This window comes from Cucurbita pepo, chromosome 19 (genome assembly GCF_057944985.1).
Source record: "Cucurbita pepo subsp. pepo isolate OVF chromosome 19, ASM5794498v1, whole genome shotgun sequence".
In the NCBI taxonomy this organism is placed as follows: Eukaryota; Viridiplantae; Streptophyta; class Magnoliopsida; order Cucurbitales; family Cucurbitaceae; genus Cucurbita; species Cucurbita pepo.
Genome location: NC_141816.1, coordinates 9,909,788 through 9,932,710, shown reverse-complemented (window position 1 = coordinate 9,932,710; position 22,923 = coordinate 9,909,788). Strand labels below are relative to the sequence as shown.

General features: G+C 37.6%; 5 protein-coding genes and 1 non-coding gene across 6 annotated transcripts; 4 read left to right on the top strand and 2 right to left on the bottom strand.

The window, feature by feature from the left end:
• Positions 1 to 394: 394 nt before the first annotated feature.
• Positions 395 to 3,599, bottom strand: LOC111781687 (beta-1,4-xylosyltransferase IRX14). Its single transcript, XM_023662373.2, has 3 exons — positions 2,386 to 3,599; positions 1,603 to 2,142; positions 395 to 959 (listed from the first exon to the last, which is right to left on the bottom strand). The coding sequence occupies exons 1-3, from the start codon at positions 3,108 to 3,110 to the stop codon at positions 761 to 763; spliced, it is 1,464 nt and encodes a 487-aa protein (XP_023518141.1). The 5' UTR covers positions 3,111 to 3,599; the 3' UTR covers positions 395 to 760.
• Positions 3,600 to 6,467: 2,868 nt separating this feature from the next.
• On the top strand, positions 6,468 to 7,835 carry LOC111781217 (putative WRKY transcription factor 7). The gene is made up of 3 exons (XM_023661690.2): positions 6,468 to 6,929; positions 7,052 to 7,177; positions 7,306 to 7,835. The coding sequence occupies exons 1-3, from the start codon at positions 6,589 to 6,591 to the stop codon at positions 7,460 to 7,462; spliced, it is 624 nt and encodes a 207-aa protein (XP_023517458.2). The 5' UTR covers positions 6,468 to 6,588; the 3' UTR covers positions 7,463 to 7,835.
• An 87-nt stretch (positions 7,836 to 7,922) lies between these two features.
• IRX15-L (IRREGULAR XYLEM protein (DUF579)) lies at positions 7,923 to 9,072 on the bottom strand. The gene has a single exon (XM_023661689.2). The coding sequence runs from the start codon at positions 8,910 to 8,912 to the stop codon at positions 7,998 to 8,000; it is 915 nt and encodes a 304-aa protein (XP_023517457.2). The 5' UTR covers positions 8,913 to 9,072; the 3' UTR covers positions 7,923 to 7,997.
• A 2,377-nt stretch (positions 9,073 to 11,449) lies between these two features.
• LOC111781360 (putative inactive receptor kinase At5g67200) lies at positions 11,450 to 14,818 on the top strand. The gene is made up of 2 exons (XM_023661905.2): positions 11,450 to 13,094; positions 13,776 to 14,818. The coding sequence occupies exons 1-2, from the start codon at positions 11,450 to 11,452 to the stop codon at positions 14,324 to 14,326; spliced, it is 2,196 nt and encodes a 731-aa protein (XP_023517673.2). The 3' UTR covers positions 14,327 to 14,818.
• A 151-nt stretch (positions 14,819 to 14,969) lies between these two features.
• Positions 14,970 to 18,064, top strand: LOC111781367 (uncharacterized). Its single transcript, XR_015414435.1, has 3 exons — positions 14,970 to 15,485; positions 16,842 to 16,904; positions 17,785 to 18,064. It is a non-coding gene; the product is annotated as an uncharacterized LOC111781367 (transcript).
• A 2,649-nt stretch (positions 18,065 to 20,713) lies between these two features.
• LOC111781366 (ethylene-responsive transcription factor ERF011) lies at positions 20,714 to 21,772 on the top strand. The gene has a single exon (XM_023661917.2). The coding sequence runs from the start codon at positions 20,878 to 20,880 to the stop codon at positions 21,526 to 21,528; it is 651 nt and encodes a 216-aa protein (XP_023517685.2). The 5' UTR covers positions 20,714 to 20,877; the 3' UTR covers positions 21,529 to 21,772.
• Positions 21,773 to 22,923: the final 1,151 nt, after the last annotated feature.

Below are 22,923 nucleotides of genomic sequence, written 5' to 3'. Positions count from 1 at the left end.
TCTGGAAGCATGGCTCGCTCTCTTAAATATGCCTCGAGTTTTAACTTTTAACTATAACAAGGAACTTAGATCTCACGGTCCAACTTTATTGCTAGTAGTTATTGTCCGCTTTAACTGGTCACGACGTCTCACGATTTTATAACACATATACTATGGAGAGGGCCTCGCACCATCCAGAATCTAGCTCTGATACCATTTATAACGGGTCAAAGCCACCATTAACAATTATTGTTTTTTTTGGACTTTTTCTTTTAGACTTCCAGACTGACTACGATATGTACGGGCCACAACGGACAACATTTAATAGCGGTGGGCTTGGATTGTTATACGGTTAGAGTGAAATGAGAGAAGTAATCTCTGTTTTGATAAATGGCCAAATAAGAAGTATGAGGAGTTCATAATCTCCAATTCAAAATGGAAGACAGTTGAGTTCAGTAACTTTTGTTTGTTCATGAGCATCACGTATAAATTTGAGAAAGATAATGAATACAAGCTTTGCTGCAGTAACGCAGCTACAAATTCCCTTCTACATCAATCACCCCTTAATGAAGAAAAAAATTTAAAAGTGTAACAGAGTCTGAAATCAAAACTGAATTGTTTGTATAGATGGGCCTACTATTATACAGCCTGCCTGTCCTGATTGACATTCCCCATTGAATTCATACCATCCAATCTTTGAACTGCAGAAACATCATGGACGTGTTATGAGCATCTTTTTGAGTTCTCAGAATGTCTCTCTCAGGTTTGATTCGAGTATCAATCACTTTGGTTCCTGCCGCTTTCTCTTGCTTCGAGAACTTCTTCTGGATCTGGATGAATGAGTCTTTGCAGGATGCTTAGATGTTTCTTCTTGCTTGATTATCACAGCTTTTTCATCAGTTGGGAGCTCAGGAGGAACATCCGGCCATGGTGTCCGTTTTGCAGGTACATTAATCTCTAAAGGAGGCTCAATTAACCACCTATTTAAACCATCAAATCTAGATAAACATTCATTCTAAGTTGTCTTTAATGGTATTAAAATCTCAGTACCATATTGGAAACAGATTGACTCAAAACAATGAATTTCACGCAAGCAATAGGTAGTTAGGAAGGTGTGAGATCACACATGGTTTGGGTGGAGAACGAAACATTCTTTATAAGGGTGTGGAAATCTTTCACTACCAGAAGCGTTTTAAAAACCTTGAAGAAAGACATAAAAGAGAAAGTCCAAAGAGGACAATATCTGCTAACGATGGAATTGAGCAGTTACAAATGTATCAGAGCCAGACGTCGGGTGATATGCCAGCGAAGAGACTAAGCCCCAAAGGTCGGTGGACACGAGATGGTGTGCCAGCTAGGACGTTGGGTCCCGAAGGAGATTGATTGGGGTCCCACATCGATTGGAGAAGGGAATGAGTAGCAAGACGCTGGATCCCAAAGGAGGGTGGATTGTGAGACCCCACATCGATTGGGGAAGAGAATGAAACATTCTTTAAGGGTACGGTGTGGAAACTTTCTTCCTAGCAGATGTTTTAAAAACTTCGAAGGAAAACTCGAAAAGGAAAGTCAAATAACACACCATCGACGAGTAGTGAGTTTGAAGGCGAGGAAGAAAATACTAACCCATGAGGAAATTTGCTATCGAAACGAGCTTCAACTCTGAGCCACCAGACCAAAACTTGGCGGCCACAACTTCCAAGAGGCTCAACCATCGATGCATCCTTCAAAAGAAATAGTGGACTCTCTAAAGCCTCGTCACCGACATCCAATGTATCAAAATCATTAACCCATTCTGGCTTATCTTCTGCATCTTTCCATAGCAACTTGGAATTCAACACAAACCCAGACCACTCCAGCTTCCTCGGAAGAACTGATATCTTGTCACCAATGAATTTAGCACTCTTTCCAGCATATGGAAGCGCATTGAAGGTATGCCAACCAACCAACTTATTGGAAGAATTGCAAGCAGGACCCTGAGCAGGGATTGATGGCTTCTCCACCTCCTCTGATAATTCATCTTGTTTATCAGACAGAACAATAATCCCAACAGACAGAGCACCAAACCACTTCACGTTCTGGATTTCATCAAAAAACTCCATACTATACATATTACTGTCATCCACAAATATCACAGTTCCATCCAGCATCATTTTGCTCACAATTCTGCATTATTCCATACCTACATGATCAATTTCATATTCTAAAACCAACCTGTAATGGTCGGTCATATTAAGAGAAAATAGTGGCTAAGAAAAACACCATCATCATCTTCCACAAACTTTGATCATTTTACCTTCTTTCCCCGCCATTAATAGCTTACTAACTAAATCATATGCAGTCAAATCGTACTGGAGCACAAGAAAACATGAAGCAATTAATGGAAAAAGGCAGGTATGGAGAAACAACCTCAAGGCATGAAGCCTCATATGAGCCTCAATTCGATGCCTACTCTCCCAAGAATTCGGCATCCGCTGATTGAACCCAACGTGGATAGTCTCCAGCCCAGGCTGAGCAAGAATTGAAGCAGTCTCATTGGTGATTCCACCGGCCTCCACCACGATCCAAACCAGCGGGTAAGGGACCAACATCAGCGAGTGCATAACGCCAGTCATGTGGAGAGCCTGTAAAGTCCGCACATAAGTTGGAGTTATAGCAATTATCTTCCGTGGATTCTTGACCCCGAATTGACGCCTCTGTTCCCTCTGTACCGTCTCAATGATTTGGTGAGCCTTCATAACTTCAATTGGGTTTGGATGTGGCCATGGCCGGATTCGGATTCCATGCCTCCCAACAACCACGCGGCTACTCGAAGTGGAAATGGTCGCAGGCGTCGTCTTATTTACAATCGGATTTGGAAGCGAAGTAGAGTGAATGTTGAGGTTTGTAACAGATCGAAAAGGAGTCAAGTAGAGGGTAGTGGGGTTGGAAGTAGAGAAGAAAAGGAAAAATACAAGACGAGAGAAGCGAAATCCAAGTACAAGACTTATGAGACAACAAAACCCATGAAGAATCAGCCACAAAATCCCGGCTGACGACTTGATTGGACTATCCGCCGACGAATCCAAGGACGACCCTCTGAAGCTATTAGCCCGACGGGCAGCATATGTCTGCTGCAATGCAGAAAGCTTCATATTCTGGGTTTGCCCCCACTAACCCTCCCTTGACAACAGCAAAAGGAAAACGATAATGGGTTGGGTCCCAAGAATTGGACGAATCGCGGAAAAGGGGTTGTTTCTAATGTTCCTTTAAAAGTTGAGATTCAATTTGGCTTGTAAAGATAGCAAGAGAATAGGTAAAGGCGTTGATGATTAGAGCAGAAAAGAGGAGAATTTCTTTGAGATTAAGAATGAAAAGCTTGAGTAATGTCTTCATCTGATTCTTGTTTGACGCAGACGCACACACTGAGTGAAGAAGGCGATATTAGGCCAACTCGAAAGGGCCCCAGATGCTCGACCAAATTCCCGAAACAGGCCGCATTAGCAATAGAAAAGAAGCAAAGTAGAGGTTCAAACGCAAGCCATGGGCGCAGCCCACAGTTGGATCACGCCGGATTCGAACAGTAGCAAGTAGAATACAGAATTCAAAAAAGAATTCCCTTTTTACTTTCTAAGCAATCGAATAAAGAATTGAATAGCAAGCTCTTCTTTAAATTCACCATGAAATGATTGCTCGACTGTGCCAAGCTCCAGTATAAAGAATCGTTTTTTTTTTTTTCTTCTTCCTCTTCGTCTTGCTAAAAGAAGAAACTATTTTGTTGAACTTAGTTTCCAGACAACCAAATTCCTTTGAAGGCATTTAAGATTCAAGTTTATTTTGTGATATAATTGTTTGATGCGTGCAATAAAATTATGGTAACTAACACTTACCTATCAAGCCATATGCATCAAACCTTGGACTTACAAATGAAACCCTACATATATTGATTGGAGTTTCTACATACCATTTTCTGCCCCATTCATACTCCAAATATAGGCTTTGTAACTACAAAATCTCCAACAAAAAATGGAGAATTTGCAGAAATTACAAGCAATCAATCATAGAACAAAGGGTTTGGTAAAAAAAATAAAAAAGGACCTTGCACTCTTACTCGACATGACATTCTTACTATTGAATGAGTCAACTAATTGGAAATTGAGTCGCCTTCGACGATATAAACTCAAACTTTTAGTTCCTTAATGTTTTAGAAAATGGGGTCGAGAAAGATATTAGAAAGAGAGTTTGAAAACAATATTTGAGAGAAATGAAAAAAGTAATGTTAGAGGCTATAAGCCAAAAAGGCAACACAACAGCTTGGTAACTTATAACTCCGAGTAGAAAGTATTAGTGACCAATCACATCCCCTATGTTACATTAGGAGGCATTTCAGGTATTTCATTAAAGAAACTATACCAGAAAAGTGGTAAAGAAAAATAACAAAGTGATATAACACAAGCATTTTGGCATGCAACAACCATTCACAACATGTCTTAAACAAACGTGATAATCACACTAAACATAAATCTACCTTTAAAAATTCCCAAAATAAACCAAAGGGTTTGGTAAAACCTTTACATCAATTCAACTGCCTTTCTGATTCCTTGGAAACGAGGCAACCAACATCCATGCAATATATTATGCATTTATTTCCCTTTACCTCTCATTTTCCTCACGTTTTTCTAGAGTTGAAAAAGGAACAAAAGAACAAATAAATCATTTTTCTTTAGGTTAATTGAGAGGAAGTTTTTGTGAGGGGTACACAGTCATTCATGAACAGCTTGATTGCCATTATTTCCTCCTTTTTTGCTTACATAACCTCTTTAATGCTTTTGATATCTTCAATTATCCAATGAGTATCAAATTCATAGTTATAAAGATAATGGAAGTTCACTTTGGAATCCCTAAATAATAGTCATTCTTTACCGCAAGAACTTTAAATACAACTCTGAGCTTCATTATTATACATAATATTTGATAATGATTTTAAAATAATAAAATGAAAAAGGTTTTCTTTTCTTTCTTTTTTTTTTTTTTTTTTTTTTTTTTTTTTTTTTTTGTTACTAACGAAGTTTTGATGCAATACAAAAATAAACCATCAAGTCCGAACTTGGACCAGGCCCGGGATTCAGATTCCGGGCTATGATTGATGTGGGCCTCCAGTTGGACCCAACTCATAATTGAAGGAAAAGGCCCAAATGAACATAGTTCCAGGCCCACTATAGCAACTTCCCACTTCCCGGGCAGAGTTGGAAAGATTAAAGAATCGTTTGAGGATTGTTTTCATTATTTGATTTTGCTGCTAATCGTCGTTGACACACCACCCGATGTTTAGCTCTACTAGAGAGAGGTTTCAACATCCTTATAAGGAATGTTTCATTCTCATCGCCAACCGATGTGGGATTTCACTGGAACAGCCTAAGCCTACTACTAACAGATATTATCCATTTTGACCCATTACGTATCGTGGTCAGCCTCACAATTTTTAAACATGTCTAGTAGGGAGAGATTTTCACGTTTTGTAAGAAATGTTTTGTTCCCCTTCCAACGAATGTAGTATTCAAATCGACCTAATGACCCTTCAAAATCGTACCATCATAATATAATAATGTTTAACAAACTATAAAGATTAATTCTAACAAACTAAATTCCAATTTTAAAAAAAATATATACATACTAATATTAAAAGTAACCTAAAAAAATTATACATAAATTATTGTAAATAAAATAGGAAGTTCTTGGAGGTGAATTTATTAGTCTGTCGACTTTATACATCCTGATATTACAACCTACCACATGGTCCACACAGTTAGTGTAGGTTCTAATTTCAAATTTGACTCCATTTACTTTTAATGCTCTACATTTATTATATTTGTTTAATATTTGAAAATGTTTTATACAATTATTTGTGATTTTAGTAACGTAAGTTGCAATGTAAGTGAATAATTTAAATAAATCATCCCAACAATAAATATAAGTCAACAAGTCTTTTATCTATTTCCGAGTGTTTATTGTTTTAATTACTCTGAAAGCCAATACATAAATCATCCAAATTTGTTTGGTTATTTTAGCGATGAGTTTAAAGATAAAACTTTTTACAATAACAAATAAATGTTAAATGTTTATATTGATTTAGAAATACTTGTTTTAATTTCTTGACAATAACAAATAAATGTTTAATTAAAAAACAGTGGAAAATAGATTCACGAAAGTCCACTGAAGGGGCTGTATTCGACGTGGAGGTTAGTTGGGATGGGATCAGTGACACGTGGCTATATATAAGAGTCAAAGATCATATGTTTGTCCTTTTGTTGTTTCACATACAGATTCTAAACGGGATTAACTTTTGTGGCCCCCACTTAAAACCACAGGTCAAGGTTCTGGACATCAAGCATCGGATGCCGAGTTTGTTTTGAAATTTGGAAGGGGTAATTCAAGGAAAGAAAATAAAATTAAGAATTAAAAAAAAAAAAAAAAAAAAAAAAAAATTGGAGGAAGATTTGAGAAGAAAGTGGGTGTATTAGAGTTTAATAGCCGAAATTGAGAAACCATTTTGACCACAAAGACTGTCCCGCTCCTCCTTTATCAAATCTTTTTCTTTTTCTTAGGCCCCAAGTGTTTGATGGGTCTGTAGATATGGCGATGGAGCTCGTGCCCCAGCTCTCCCCGCTCTCCGACTCCACCACCAACAATATGGAAGCCAACGCAGTTCAAGAATCCGCCTCCGCCTACGACAGCGTCGACCAGCTCATCCGAGTGTGCTCCAATGCCTACCAACCCTCGCCCTCTATTCAATCCCCCAATTCTAATCATTCCAATTCCACCCTCGATTTCCCTACCGATGCTGTCTCCAAGTGTAAGAAGATCATTTCTCTCATGGGTCGGAGCCGGGTCGGCCACGCCCGCTTCCGAAGAGCTCCTCTCCCCGCCGTCGACCTTGTTTCTTCCTCCGGCCGATGCCACTGTTCGAAGAACAGGTCACTCTCTCTTTCTTTCTCTTATAGATTTCATTAATTAATTATGTAAAAAAAAATAAAAAAATAAAAAAATAAAAAAAAAAAAGATAACGATGAACGATTTAACATAATTTGGATGGCAGAAAATTGAGGGTGAAGAGAGTTGTGAGGATGGCGGCGATAAGCTTGAAAACGGCGGATATCCCAGCGGACGATTATTCATGGAGAAAATATGGTCAAAAGGCGATTAAAGGGTCTCCACATCCGAGGCACATTTTTTACATTTCTTTTTCTTTTTAAGTTTTCCCCATTTTTGTTGACTTTTCCGAACAAAACCACCGCTCTCTCTTCTCATTCTTCTTCTCTCTTTAATCCATTAAATAATTATTTAAAACAGGGGGTATTACAAGTGTAGCAGCATGAGAGGGTGTCCAGCCCGCAAACACGTAGAACGGGCCGTAGACGATCCGGCAATTCTAGTGGTCACCTACGAAGGCGAGCACAATCACACCCTCAACGTACCCAAAACCTCCAACATCTCAAAGGAGATCTGACGGTCAGTTTTTTTCCACATTATTTATCATAATATACATATATATTAATCTCCGTCTCTTTTATTGGACAATGTGAATTTGTTTACTTATTATTGATATTTTTTTTTTAAAAAAAAGGCCCCAAGATTGTGGATTTGGTATTAACTGGAGTAGGATGGCTTTATCCTTTTTCTTGATTTGGATTTTTGTTGCTTTTTTTATGCCAATACCAACTAAACCCTTGTATTCCTTAGCAAAACGGGTGGAGAATGGTAAATATAAAAAATGGGTATTAATTATATGTAATTAATGAAAGAGGAGGTTGACTAAAGCCATAGACTTGAAGAAGTCACAGTGTGGAAGATCCAACCTTCAAACAATAATAGCAATAAAAAAAAAAAAAAAAAAAAAAAAAAAAAAAAAAAACTAATTTCAAAATATGAATCAAAGCCACATAAATAGAATAGTGATTCCCGTTCCATGAAAACCAACTTCTGCGTCCGCCCACAACGCCGCCAGGCTTATTATTGTAAATAAACACAGAAACCCATCATCACTACGACCTGAACGACATCGTATTATGACAAAACTGGAAACAATTCTCATCCATTCTCTCAACTACGTAATGTCCAAGCGTGTCACTCGCCTCCACCAAATTTTGACTGCATAGAAACTCCTCACTGCAAACTCTCTCTACTTCGCCGTTAAAATCGTGCACAAAAACATGCGTTTTCAGGTTCCCTCCTTTTTTGCTTCTCGCCAGAACCCCCGCTGTGTAAATGGCAGACATCCGTCCTGGCGCGTCTGGCCAGTCTCCACGTGGTCCATCCACCAGAATCACGTCCCAATCAACCTCGTACACGTGGTTCGGAAGGTCGTTGAGGCCCAGCCTGCATTCTGAAAACAAAAGATTCTGTACGGGACGGCACTCGTTCCGTGTCTGCTCTCTAACCGTCGTGATCAGCTCCTTCAATTCGCTTCTCTTCGTGGTGTACTGCACATCGTAGGCGTCGATTTCGGGGTGTTTCTCTTCAAAGAAGGCGGCATAGTAGCGATTCTCATCGATGAAAACGGTGCGGCCATTGTGGTTGAGGGCTTTCCAGAGAAGGGTCTCTTGGGTCAATCCGAAGATGAGGAAATTACATGGAGTGGAGCATTTTCGAAGGACGTCGGAAATGGGTTTGAGCTCGGAGTGGGACATGTGGAAGGAGTCATTGGATTTTGAGGCGTAGTAGAGAAGGGTGTTGATGACAGTGGTGGGTAGAGGGGTGGTGGTGGTGGTGGAGGAGGAGACGACGGAGGCGGCAGTGATGGGAGTGGAGGGACGAGTACAGACAAGGAGGAGGAGGAGGAGAAAGGCTAGAGTGAAGAAGGAGAGGCAGGCGAGAAGCCAAATCTTGGAGGAGGTGCCTTGTTTTTGGATGTAAGGGTGAAGGAGAATGAGGCTGGTGTTGTTGGCATTGGGTTTCATTTTTTTGAATGGATTGGTATGGGAAGAAGGAGTGAGCGATGATGTTGAGAAGTTTTGGGTTGGATTATAAGGAAGTGTTGCTTTGAATTAAACACACAGATGAGCATTGTTTGGTGCAGATGAGCATTGGTTGGGAGAGAAGGATTTTAGCGATGGAGAAGGGTGGGTGGGGGAAAATTAGGAACCATGAAGGGACATAACAACTAATTACAAGCCAAAAGTCGCTTTACCTTATTGCATGCACTTTTCTTACTTCTCAACCAACCTCAATTTATATATAACTAAATAATTTCCCCTTTTATTGTTAGTTCAATTTGTTTATTCGTATTTCAAATTTCTTCAAGCTGAAAAAAAAAATTAAAAAGTAAATTAATATACTGCAAAAAGAAAATTGATATTATTATAAATATCATCATTGTTCTTCTTCTTCTTTTCTTTTTTTTTTTTTTTTTTTTTTTTTCAACTTAAAGTTTTTTAAAGTAAAATCTTTGGAGTGGCCCAACTAGAGTCTAATGTGACCCTCATGGGAGAACACATTAATATATTTTTTTATACTCGTTGCATTTTAAACATGGATTATGGACCCTCCATCCATCACATCAAACTCGTGTTAAATTTTTTTTTTTCTCCATCTCATGTGAAAGGAATTCATAACATAAAGTAACACTTCAAATAAGAGCGATCTTCAGGATTAGACGACTAAGAAAAATTTAAAATAATTGAAAATTACTATTTATACTAGTAAGATACACATTTCTTTTCAGTAGCTCAATTATAAGAACTTTATAGTTAAACATGTTTTGTTTAGAGCAATTACATACCGGGTAATTTCTTATAATTTTTTCTATAATATATGTAAGTGAGGGTAAAACATGTTGAAATGACTCGGGTTAGCTTGTGTGGATAACATTTACTCTTAAAAGCAAGAAGTAGTGATGGAGAAAAATGTCGAAGACATCAAATACGAAATTCAAATTCCAAATCTTGATCTGACGATCTAATTCTTCCCATGCGCTTGAGTTAAAAGTGATATATTTGATATGATTTGTCATAAAACAATTCATAAATTATATTAATTATTGTTTCCTTTGACGGATAAAGACAACTTAAAATAAGATTATATTAAATATAGCCAGTTTTTCATAATTTTGCCATCACCAACCAATAATTCAATATATTATATTTACTTTTTTCCTTCCTCATGTCTTGACTTTTAATTACACTTTTTCTCAATAAGTTAATAATTACAAATCCCCAAAAGGATCAAAACAGCTTTTGTATATATTTTTTTTAAGGTTTTATTTATTTTTTATTATATATTTGTATATTATTGTATAAGTACATTGCTATTTTTTGGTTATTTGAAATGTAAAAATTATGGATGAAATATATTGACCATAGAAATGCGATGGGATGATAATTGTCTGTTTGAACATAAAAAACAATAATGGAAGAATATATTCTTTGTTCCAATAATTCAATCCAAACTTTCCTACATCCCTTTTTCTTACTTTAAATCTTAACCTTTGAGTAATTAATATTTTGAATAATAATAATTAAAATTTAAATGTATTATTTTAGAGTTATCTCTCTATTAATCAAAATTAAAATAAAAATAAGAAAGGGTGGCATCTAATTAGAAAAATAAAGACATATTTAAATAACATGAGGGGAAATTGGCATATTATACTCTTATAATATTTATACCTTATATTTTAAAATTACATGTCACTCAATTTAAATTAAATTTCAAACTTTACATAATAAAGTGATAATAAGTTAAGCTTAGGAACAAAAAAATCACCATTGAAATTATTAATTTTATTAAATTTAACTTCACAATTTCAAAAGTGGTATGATTTTTGGTTTTTAAATATAAAATTGTTCCTATTTTCTAAAAAAAAAAGAATATTATTTATGTGGGTTCGATTAATTAATACCTCTCAGCAAAATCCCTTCCAGCGACAACCCTATAATAAATGACTTTCTTCTTTAAAAACAAGTTCAGGTGAAATTGCTGAACCCAAAAATATAAAATTAATACATCATAGGGTATTAATTTTATTGTTATTATTATTATTATTATTATTATTATTATTATTTGAATGGCACGCAATATTTGCATGATGGGTATAAATTATAATGTGTTATTTTTCATAAAATTGGCGATTTGAAGGCACGCGCGTTCCTCTACGCGTTGAGATCACGATCAGCATCACGAGTGAAGGAATTTAATTTCGAAAAATTAAAGATTTTATGTATATAATAAAAATACTGAAATGGGAAGGGAACGGGTCCCCGTATTTTGGGGGGATTTTTTTGATTAAATATTATTTTAAGATCGTGGAATAGTTATAACGTGACTCGAGAAATTATAATAGCTTATTTTTGTCCATTTATAATTTAGCATGAAATTTTGGGTGGGAAATATATTATTTCATTTCATAGAAATTTGAGGGAAAAATTTGTTTGTGATGCACATCGATAATTATAAATTTATGAATAAAACGGAAAAAGAGAAAAAATAATTGATACAAATGGAATTTCAGTTGAAGTCAATGGAGTCAAACGCTTCCCAACAATTTTGCTCCATCCCCTGCGACCCACCCTCACGTGATTGCCCCCAGAAAGTGCTTTTTACAAACACCACCAGCTGCTCCGCATCACTTTCTTTTTTTTTTTTTTCTCCATCACTTCCTTCTTTCTCTCCGCCGCCGTCTCGGCTCGGAGCTCCCGTCGGGATAATGAACCCCAAGCCCTCCGCATTCTCCTCTTTCCTTCCACTTCTATTTTCTGTTCTGCTTTTTTCTCTCTCGGATTTCGCCTCGTTTAGTTTTGCCTTTCAAATTCCGCCGCCGGCGCTTGTCCCACCGGAAGAATTGATGCTGCCGTCTGACGCCGTTTCGCTTCTTTCGTTCAAGTCCAAAGCCGACTTGGATAACAAGCTTCTTTACACTCTCAATGAGCGGTTTGATTACTGTCAATGGCAGGGTGTGAAGTGCGTCCAGGGTCGTGTTGTTCGTTTGGTTCTTCAATCGTTTGGGCTCCGAGGGATATTGGCTCCAAACACTGTGTCTAAGCTCGACCAGCTTCGGTTCCTCAGCCTGCATAATAACTCGCTCGAAGGACCCATTCCTGACCTATCCGGACTCTTCAATCTCAAATCTCTGTTCCTTGGCCGAAACTCTTTCGTTGGGTCTTTTCCGCCGTCGATTCTCACTCTTCACCGGCTTCAGACTCTTGATCTTTCCTACAACAACTTCACCGGTCCTCTTCCGTTGAGGCTTTCCTCGTTGGACCGTCTCATTACGCTCCTTCTCGAGTGGAATGGTTTCAATGGAACTATTCCGCCCTTAAATCAATCATATCTTGAAGTCTTCAATGTCACGGGAAACAATCTCACCGGGCGAGTTCCGGTGACCCCCACTCTCTCGCGTTTCAACACGTCGTCATTTTTCTGGAATCCAGATCTCTGCGGCGAGATCGTCAACAAGGCATGTCATTCACCCGCTCCATTCTTTGAAGCTTCCAATGCCACCGCTCCATCTCACCCTTCTGTCCAAAGCGCACAGTCACAGGACGTAGTTCAATCTCCAGTCTCTCATGCTAAGCACAAGGAAACGAATATGATTTTGGGGCTTTCAGTGGCCGCCGCAGTCTTAGTAGCAGGTCTTTTATGTTTCTTCGTAGCAGCCAGAACCCAAAGAAGACGAACTGTATCAAAGCCAGCAATTGCGCAGTTTGAGCCCGAAATTGGTTATTCCACAGCTTCCGCAATCGACGAGCGAGTCGACAGGAAGGGCGAATTTCAAGCGAAAGTGAAGGAAATTGAAGAAATTCCAAAAGCCCATAAGAGTGGGTGTCTTATATTTTGTGAAGGGGAGGCAGAGTTATTCAGCTTAGAGCAGTTAATGAGGGCTTCGGCCGAGCTACTAGGTAGAGGCACAATGGGAACTACATATAAAGCCGTGCTCTGCAACCAGTTAATCGTAACGGTGAAGCGTCTTGATGCTACTAAGACCGCCATAACGAGCAGCGAAGTGTTCGACCGGCATTTGGAAGCAGTGGGTGCACTTCGCCATCCCAATTTAGTACCAGTTAGGGCCTACTTTCAAGCCAGGGGAGAGAGATTAGTGGTTTACGATTACCAACCTAACGGCAGTCTTTACAACCTCATTCACGGTGAGTAAGCTTAATAAGTATTTACTATTGAACTTCTCTTTCTGGGTTTCGATCAATTCACGAGTGTGATCAAGGTTCACGAATCCAATTAAGAAATGTCCGACGTCGGTGGGTCCGATTGGGGTATAAAGTATGCGGAGTTCTTTTCTCTTTTATTCTCCATCTATGATTTCACGATTATTTATGGTATAATAGATCTCTGTCTGCCACTGGATGAGTCGATATGACGCTGGTTCTTCCAAACTGTTGCAGCAGTAGCTCTGGTGTTTTAATAATGCCCTTCGGCCTGTTTGTGCGATTTTGCCAATGCTGGCAATGCGCCAAAGAATAGGCCAAATCGCTGCCTGCCTGTAAATTCAATCCATCTTAACATGGCCCCTTCCCCCCCATCCAAAAAAAGTTGCAGAATTGTCTTGCATTGCATATTTTGAATTGCTGTTAGGCTTTGCATATGGAAAACGTCCAAATTTCATTTCGGAATATTTGTCTATGAATAATTCCAGCATTCCACTTCTGGCCGCATGGTTTGTCACTCTAAAATCTTGGAACGGTCAAAAGGATGGTTTTCTGTTGGACTGTATTTGAATTCTGCATGATCACTCTTATTATTTGTCTAGAACTTTGCTGGAATGTTAAACTAGTCGTGATTATGAAGCATTTAATCAACTGTGTTGGTGGTAGGTTCACGATCAGCAAGGGCTAAGCCTCTGCACTGGACATCATGCTTGAAGATTGCAGAAGATTTAGCACAAGGCATTGCTTATATACATCAAGCTTCTAAGTTAATCCATGGCAACTTGAAGTCTACTAATGTGCTCCTAGGAGCAGACTTCGAGGCCTGCCTCACAGACTATGGCCTTTCTGTTCTGGCAGAGTCCCCTGAAGATCCAGATTCTTCACGCTACCAGGCACCTGAAGTTCGGAAATCCAGCCGCAACGCTACCCACAAGAGCGATGTATACGCCTTTGGCGTCCTCTTGCTGGAGCTTTTGACAGGAAGACATCCATCAAACCATCCATTTGTTGAGCCAAGTGATATGCCAGAATGGGTAAGGGCAGTTAGGGAAGATGATGGTGGGGATAGTAGCCAACTTGGAATGCTTACTGAGGTGGCTAGCATGTGTAGTAGTACATCCCCTGAACAGAGGCCACCCATGTGGCAAGTTTTGAAAATGATAATGGAGATTAAAGAGAGTGTGATGACAGAGGACAGTGAATCTAGTGGCTTTTAATGACAAAATAGAGAAGAAGAGGAGGAAGTATCAACTGTACATTTCGGTCGGACTCACTGGGTCAAGGTCGTAGGAGGGATGATCCATGTAGAGACTTTGATGGAGTTTGTAAGGAATCCTCCCAGATTACAGAGGGCTTTATCTGACATTCAGGGCGCAACGTCTTCGACTTGAAGACATGGGTGTGGCTGTTGAGAGGAGTGGAGGCAATCAATATGTAGGCTTCAGAAATGGGGCTTTTTAGTTCATTAATGGCCTTTATTAGGGAGTTGGGTGTGGTCTGTGAAGTAGTAGTAAAGAAAGGGGTATGGCCATTATGAAACTTAAAATGTAGTGTCAGTGAGTGACTCACAATTGGGTGTTATTTCTCAATTCTCACACCTCCTAAATGTAGCAATTATTGATGTAAAACTCCATTTTAAAGTCCAAATGTGTATGAAGACTGGGGATGATATGGGCTGAAGCCTGAAAGCCAGGTTGTCCTTTTGACTCTTTAGCTAGCCATGTCTGTCCGCCCGGGTGCGTCCAGCGATGCTCTTGCCACGCGCCTCTTTTCATCCTTATCCCTTCTCTTCCTATCTTAAGGCTTCTCCTCCACCTCTCTTTTTTCTCTTTAAAAAGCAACAACATGCCAAATAATGCACATGCAATTAAGAACCTGTAATTTGAGGTTAAAATTGTAAAACATTTAAATGTTTTATGGAAAATATAATGGGCCATATTGTTAAATCTTCCAAATTGGGCCGTTTGGAGCTTACCGTCTAGTCTGAGCCCATTTGATTGCAATGTTTTGGCACAATTGAAGCACTCTCTTTTCTTCCTCGGAGAGGACAGCACTCCGATGGACGACATGGCGAGCTACTTTCCGCCACCACCACTACCGTCGCGGGCTTCTGGTCTTGAAGCTCCTCACTATCCCTATTATCAGGTTCCTCCTTCTTCATCACCGCCGTCTCTGCATTACCTCGTTCAACAGCCTCCCACCTTCGCTTCCTATGGCTTTCCTTTTTTACCTCACGCAGCGTCTATCAATGAGGTCCGAACCCTATTCATAGCTGGTCTTCCTGAAGATGTCAAGCCCCGAGAAATTTACGATCTCTTCCGGGAGTTTCCGGGATACGAGTCCTCTCATCTACGGAGTCCCTCGCAGACGACGCAGGTGTTGTAGTTTGCTTTTCTGATGTTCAAAATTGTTTTTCCTTGTGGCATTCTTTTTCTTATGAATGTGAGTAGTCTCCAATTTGAGTGCCTCGATGCTTACACATGTAAATGCTCTTAGCTCTGCTTCTAAAGGCTCACGGCTGAATAAAAGGGTGAAATCCCACTTCGGTTGGAGAGAAACATTATTTTTAAGTGTGTGGAACTTCTTCCCTAACAAATGCCTTTTAAGGCCTTGAGGGATTAGGAAGTGAAAATTCAAAGAGGGCAATATTTATTAGTGGTGAACTTGGACTGCTTTAATATCAAAGATCGAGATTAAACACTGGTTCAGACTTTTGGTTAGGTTACTGTTGTTTTTGGCTTTTGAAGATGTTCGTGATGATCATGGTTGAACAAAATTAGCTTTGACCTGGTTTGTTGTGGCTTGTTTAATATTCATCTTTATCAGATATTTGAATGTTAATTTAGAGATAAGAAACCTGAGAAAGGATACAAGGAAACAGAGTGAATATCTTGCTTAATCTAGTAATACATCGTAGTATTCTGTATATTATAAACATAAATTATAAAAAAAAAAAAAAGCTTTTTTCTAATCTGGAGAGAGATAATAATCAGATCATAAAAAAATAACCACAATTCAAATTTAAAAAAAAAAAAAAAAACGAAACAAACCTAATTACCTGTCGATCAAAGCAGTGTGTTCCCACTTATCTGCCACAGCCAAGAAGTACCAGAGATTTTATGTCGTGGACAACAAATATGACATGGCTCGTGTCATTTTTATGGATGAAATTTCCTTAGCCTGTGCAACTCAAATTCAACTTTGACCAATCCGAATCTTTTTGCTAGAATTTCTTGTTACAAAATCCTTACTCACAAACTTCAAATGCAAGTTCCGACCATGATGTTACACATGTAATTCTATTGCTTTCTTTTGTACCATTTAATTGGATAATGGTGACTTGTACGTTAGGCATCTATATTTTGTTGTCAGGACAGCAAACTGAATCCTTTGTTGGCAATGCCTAAACAGGCTTGCATTGTGTTATTGGTATTCTTGTTTAAGGGTTCTTAAGGTGGTCAATATAATTTCAGGTCCTGGGATGGTTATAATGGTAATATGTGACAGTCACTGGATTTTGACTAATCTATGAGCTGTGGAGACCATAAACTGAGATATTAAAATCCCATGTTTTCAATTGACAAATACGATGCTGTAATCTCCAGTTTCATATCTAATGTAATATCTCATGTGCAGTATACCTATGACTACTGTGTTAATGGTTGACCTTATATTTTATTGATTAGCCTAGTGCATGCATTTTTTTACATTTTTCTTTTGGTGTGGTTACAGCCATTTGCATTTGCTGTATTCTCGGACCAGCAGTCTGCCATTGGTGCAATGCATGCAGTAAATGTAAGTACTTGTTCCCTGCTTCTGTATTTTTCATGTTTTTGGATAAGAGAATCATATAATTGATCAAAGGAAATATGCAAAAGGAACATGGAAGAAGAATTTAGCCCTGTTGAAGTTACAACTTCAGGGAACTCTTGACATACACTTCATTTATTTGAAATCTGGAACTCTGAGTTTGATTTGTTATTTTTACCTTAAGCATTACTGGTCATTCAATTGGTGGCTCTCTTAAAGCTGCTAATACTAATTATAACAAGGGGTTAGAAAGTGTTTTGGGTCTCCTCCTCTGCTGCATGTAAGATTAGAAATTGAAAGGATGAAGAAATGCTGATGTAATATAGAAATATATGCTTCTCAAGCCTCCTCATAGGAAATTTGTTCTATTAGTGGACTACTTGAGGTACACCTAGCCTAGGTATCAAAAGATTTATATGCTTAAAACAACTGGGTTGTTACAAATGGTATCAGAGCCAGACCTAGGCCCACCGCTAGCAGATATTGTCTTTTTGGGCTTTCCCTCTCGGGCTTCCCCTCAAGGTTTTAAAACGCGTATGCTAAGAGAAGGTTTCCGCACCTCTACCAAGACTCTGCACTACCGACATTATCATCCATATGGCTTTGAACTATTTTGGATTCTTATATCGCTATCCATTCTCAAGACGTGCTGCTTTTTAGATATTCCAGGATACTATTTCATTGGTGTAAATAATCATTCGAAGTTGGCGTGTTGGTCTGTTGCTTACATTCTTTCATGTCAGCCCATTGAGTCTTTTTCTCATAGGAGAGATTTAAAGCGAAAGTATGCTTTTTATACGAAAAGGTATCTGAGCATTCCAGTGTTATCTTGTGTGAAATGTGCACTTGCAATGAATGGGTGCAGGATACTGCCTGTTCACCTGGAGCATTGAACCATCTGCAAGGCACAATTCTGTACTCGTCACCTCCTGGGGAGAGGAGGGCATGTGGTTGGAGTATCCTTCTACAGGCTTGTTATTCTTTAATATGTTAGTACTGTGCATGCGCAAGAAATTGAAATGAATAATACAGTAATTGGGGAGACAGAATTTGAATGGTAGTGGGTTCAGTCAAAAGCATTGAATTCATATTCTTCTTCAAGATGTTCAAATTTTCTAACCAAAAAAAAAAAGAACTTTAGAATTTGATCGATTGTTGTTGATGTTGGACATGTTTTAGATGGGGATTATAAAGTAAATTTAATTCATTATATTATAAAGTAAGGATAGCATTGATGGTTGAGCATTAAAAATAAAGGGAAGGGAAAATGATAGCGTTGAAATAAAAATGGAGTTATTATCAAATTTGAAGGTTGAAAGTCAAATAAGGTGAGGCATTCATAATTGAGGGCCTTTTTTAAAAGCCATTTCTTTGAAGCCCGTCCCGCGATGGCCAACAACTACTTTATTTAATGCTTTCTATTTTTTTTATATTTTAAATTTAATTTATTTCATGTCCATCCTTTTGAAGGCAGTTCATGTTTTTTTTCTTTTTCAAATAACAAAATTCTAAAAATAAATATAGCTTTCACCTTTCTTTATTTCCTCTTTCCAATTTATATAAAAATAATAATTAAAGGACGTACCTAACCTATTGTAATTTCAACCATTAATTCATTAAAAAAAAAATTATTGATCTTCATTTTTAATTAATATTTTGTCAATTGAAAATTTAAAAAAAAACTACCCGACCCTCTAAATTTTTTAATAGAATAGAGAGATATTTAAACAAAGACTGGACGATTTATTTTTAAAATATATAAATATTATTCTAGTAATGATATCTTAACAAATATTAATCACTTAATATTGAAAAAGAAAAAAAAAATGTCATGTCATGCTTTATCGTAGTTTCAGTTTAAGGTATCACGTGATAAATGAGTATATTTCTTTTTAATCTCACAAAGATTGTTGCCTTTTATTTTTTTACTACGAATCCTATCTTAATCACCTTGTTCGAGTGGCCCATGTCTCTCTCGTCCTCTTATGTTGAATCTTGTTACCATTGATAGAATCAAATTCCCTTTATTTCATAGAGAAAGGAAGCCATCAATCACTTAAAATTTTATTGTCGATATGTCTCCTTATAGACACTTCCATCACATGACAAAAGCTTCAACTTTAGGAAGAATTAAAATCTTAGTAGATCAAATCCTCTTGACACTACTTAATTATCGACTCTTCTTCCTCATTATTAAACTTTTCTTGTTAAAGTTTTAAAATATAGTAAAGGAATGAATCAAGACTACATCTAAATGAGAGTTGTCCTCAGAATATGATAGTTAAAAAATGTTTTAAAAAATTGATAGTCACTATTTATACCAATAATGTGACGGTGACTGAATTATAGGAACCCTAAAGTTTAAGTATTTGATACTTTAAATAATTTTATGGTGGTGATCTCCTCAGAATGAAAATACGTGAAAAAGAACAAGTACGTTAAAAATTAACAAAAATATATATATATATATATATAAGAAAAGAGAACTCATTACAAGATTAAGATTAAAGAATAAAAGAAAAAAAATTATTATTATTATTGTTATTGAAAGTAGACATAAAATAAGCCTTTTTATTTATTTAATTTTTTTAAAAAGAGTAAACTTGGATTTATTCTTCATAAAATAAGATATCAATTTAATGAATATCTAGGAATTTTCGCTTAAGAAAATATAGAGGATATGAGAAGTGAAATACCCAAAAAGACCCTCAATTACGGGCAACAGAAGCAGGGATTGAGAAACAAAACGTTTTTCCGCAGATATCGTCGATCGCCTCCAACGGTATCCGCCCACCAACCACCAACCACCAACCACCAACCACCGACCGACCTTCCCTCTTCTTTCCATTATTTATTTTTCTCTCACCCTCTCCATTACCTAATTTCTATCTTTACGTTTCAATTTTTCTTCTTCTCAACTTTTGTTATAATCTGCATTCCTTCTATGATTTCAAAAATATAAAAATATATGAAATAACGATAGTAACATTAATTTAATTGTATCATCGATCTTTGTGTGGAATCTAGTTCACTGCATAACAGCACATAGCTCAAAAAAATTTAATAAAATAAAAAGTAAAAAATAGTCTGTTCGTAACCTGGAGATTTAATGTATAAGTTTTTAACTTTTTTTTTCTTTTTAGTCTTTATGAATGGTTTAGAATTATAAGAATGTGTTTGAAGGCGAAGGATGATGATAATAATAATAATGGATTTTTTTTAAAAAAAAAAAGAATAAAGTAAAAGTTTATGAATTGAGTGGAGCATATTTATGGGTTTGAAGTAATTTAGTAAAATAGGAATAATCTTAGTGGACCATCAACTCTAACAATGGAAATATGAAGTAATAAAAAATTATTTGAAGTCCACACAAAATGACAGTCCCACTCCCACCATCCCTCCACCACCGCCACTATCACCAATTACGTTAAATTATATATTTTCTACTAAAATACATAATCATATCCACTCTACCTCTCTTCATACTCCAATATTATTCAATCACTCAATCCCAAACTATACTCCTTCTCATCTCAAATAATTAATATTTTTTTTTTATATTTTTATAATCCTTCTCTTAATTTATTTAACGGTTCGATTTCACTATACTAAGTAATAAGAAAAAGTAAGTTAAAATTAAATATGTAAAATAATATTTATTAAAAGTTAAAAAGTTTTAGAAAAATGAAAAATGAAAAGTACGGATAAGAAGGTGAGATTTTGTCGGTGAATTTAAGTTTAGGCGCACATAAATATAAACCTTTAATTTCTAATTTGGTCGGATACGGAAAAAAAAAAAAAAAAAAAAAAAGGGGGGGAAATGAACGTGGAGGCTTAATCGAGATGACAAACTTGGTGGCAAAGGAGTAGAGCATAGCAGTGGGTAGTAAAAGCAAAGAAGGGGAATGGAGGTTGCAAAACCCAAACTTAACCCCTTTTCTCTTGTTTCGCAAAATTCATGCCCATAGTTCCTCCTCAATCCGATCCCCCTTTTTCCTTTTTTCATGAAGATTCTGATTCTGATTCTGATTCAGATTCAGATTTCGGGTTAGCCAAGGGGAGAGCTCAGATTTGGGATTCTGCGGCCATGGACGGTGTAGCAGAGGCAGGGCGCGAGGCCACCAGAAAGAGAGGGGTTGACAATCAGAGGCCCTACAAAGGGATAAGGATGAGGAAGTGGGGGAAGTGGGTGGCTGAGATTAGAGAGCCCAATAAGCGCTCTAGGATTTGGCTCGGCTCTTACTCTTCTCCTGTCGCCGCTGCTAGGGCTTACGATACGGCAGTCTTTTACCTCAGAGGTCCCTCCGCCAGACTTAATTTCCCCGAGTTGTTGGCCGGGGAAGGCCGCGGAATTAGCGGCGGTTGTGGCGGGGATATGTCGGCGGCTTCCATTCGGAAGAAAGCGACGGAAGTGGGAGCTCGAGTGGATGCTCTGGAGAGTTCGGTAGGTGATCAGCAAAGGCAACGCCAGCATCGGAGCCATGTGCGACAAGCATCGGCGTGTCCGGCAGAGAGTAAAGGGTACGGCGGGTATTTGGATCGGGTGGATTTGAACAAATTACCCGACCCGGAAGAAGAAATTGAAGAAGCGGATAGGGAGAGAGAGTGAAATTGAAAGTGAAGGGAAGAGAATTTTGTGTGATTGAGGCGCCAACACGCGCCGCCGAGGTATGCTGCGGTTTGTGGTCTCATGATTTGTCTCTCTGTCTCTGTCTCTGTCTCTGTGTTAGGGTTTATTTTTTGTGTTTATTTATTTGTTTTAGCAAAAAGAAATTTTGGCGGATGTAGAAATATTATGAAAGAATGTACATTAAGTTAGGAACCCAGTTATGATGAATGATGGAATTCAATTTCTTCCTTTGTTGACAAATTAAATAGGAGGAATTGATTTTCTCGAGAAAAGGTTGTTCCTTTGTTGACAAATTAAATAGATGAATTGATTTTCTCGAGAAAAGGTCGGAAAAAGAAGAGGGAGTGGAGGGGAAGGAAGCGATAAGATTTTGGAGAAGTTAGGTATTTTGTAGTTTGCTACGAAGGGTTGATGATGATGATGATGATGATGATGATGATGATGATGATGATGATGATATGATGATTAATGAGATTTTTTGAGTTGAGATGAAATGAAATGTTATTTTAATTTAAGTTTAGTTATAATATTGAATTGGTCGTTGTTGGGGTCAATTATTTGAATTTGATTTTATTGTATTATGGGGGAATGGGAGTGTTTGACATTGAATGAAGTGGAGACAAGGGTCCGGGTCCAGCTCCAGCCGGACGCTAAAAAGAAGCGCCACTACAGTCGGTAGGTAGGTGGGTACCAACTAGCATGCCACCTCCCACCACCCTTCCACCCTCCCTTACTTGGATTTCCTTTTCTTAAAATATTGCTCAAATTCTCTCTTCAAATTTTAATTTCATCTTATGGACCTATGCTTTGGGTTGTGGTTCCATGTTTAGAGATTGAATCAAATTATATTAAGACGTGATGTATGGAGACAGTGAATAAGTTAATATATATATATATATATCTATATCTATATCTATAAAGAAGGCCAAATCCGAAAAAAGGAAAATCAAAGAATGGGGGATGGATTTGACATAACTAATTGAAATGGATTGCACTGCTACTTTATTGTCCCCTCCCTCCATATCATCATTCAAATTTGAGGGCTCATCCAAAAATTGAGGAATTTTGAAACCGACCCATCAATTATTTCAATTGGATGGATTGAATTTAAGCTTGAACTCTTAATTGTTGTACTATACTGGATTAGATTATGATGGATATTAATATGTTGGTGGCAACTTTTCTCATTTTGTGTTGGGGTTTGGATAAAAAGAGGATTGGACAGAGGGCCAAGGAGTCATTGGAATGCCGTGGGCTTCATATGATGATGGGCTTTATGTTTACACAACTGCTCTCATAACTCAATTCTTTGTTTTCAGAAACAAAGGGAAAGGGAGGAGACATTAGATCTCCCATCAATCACCTTTGTGTTCT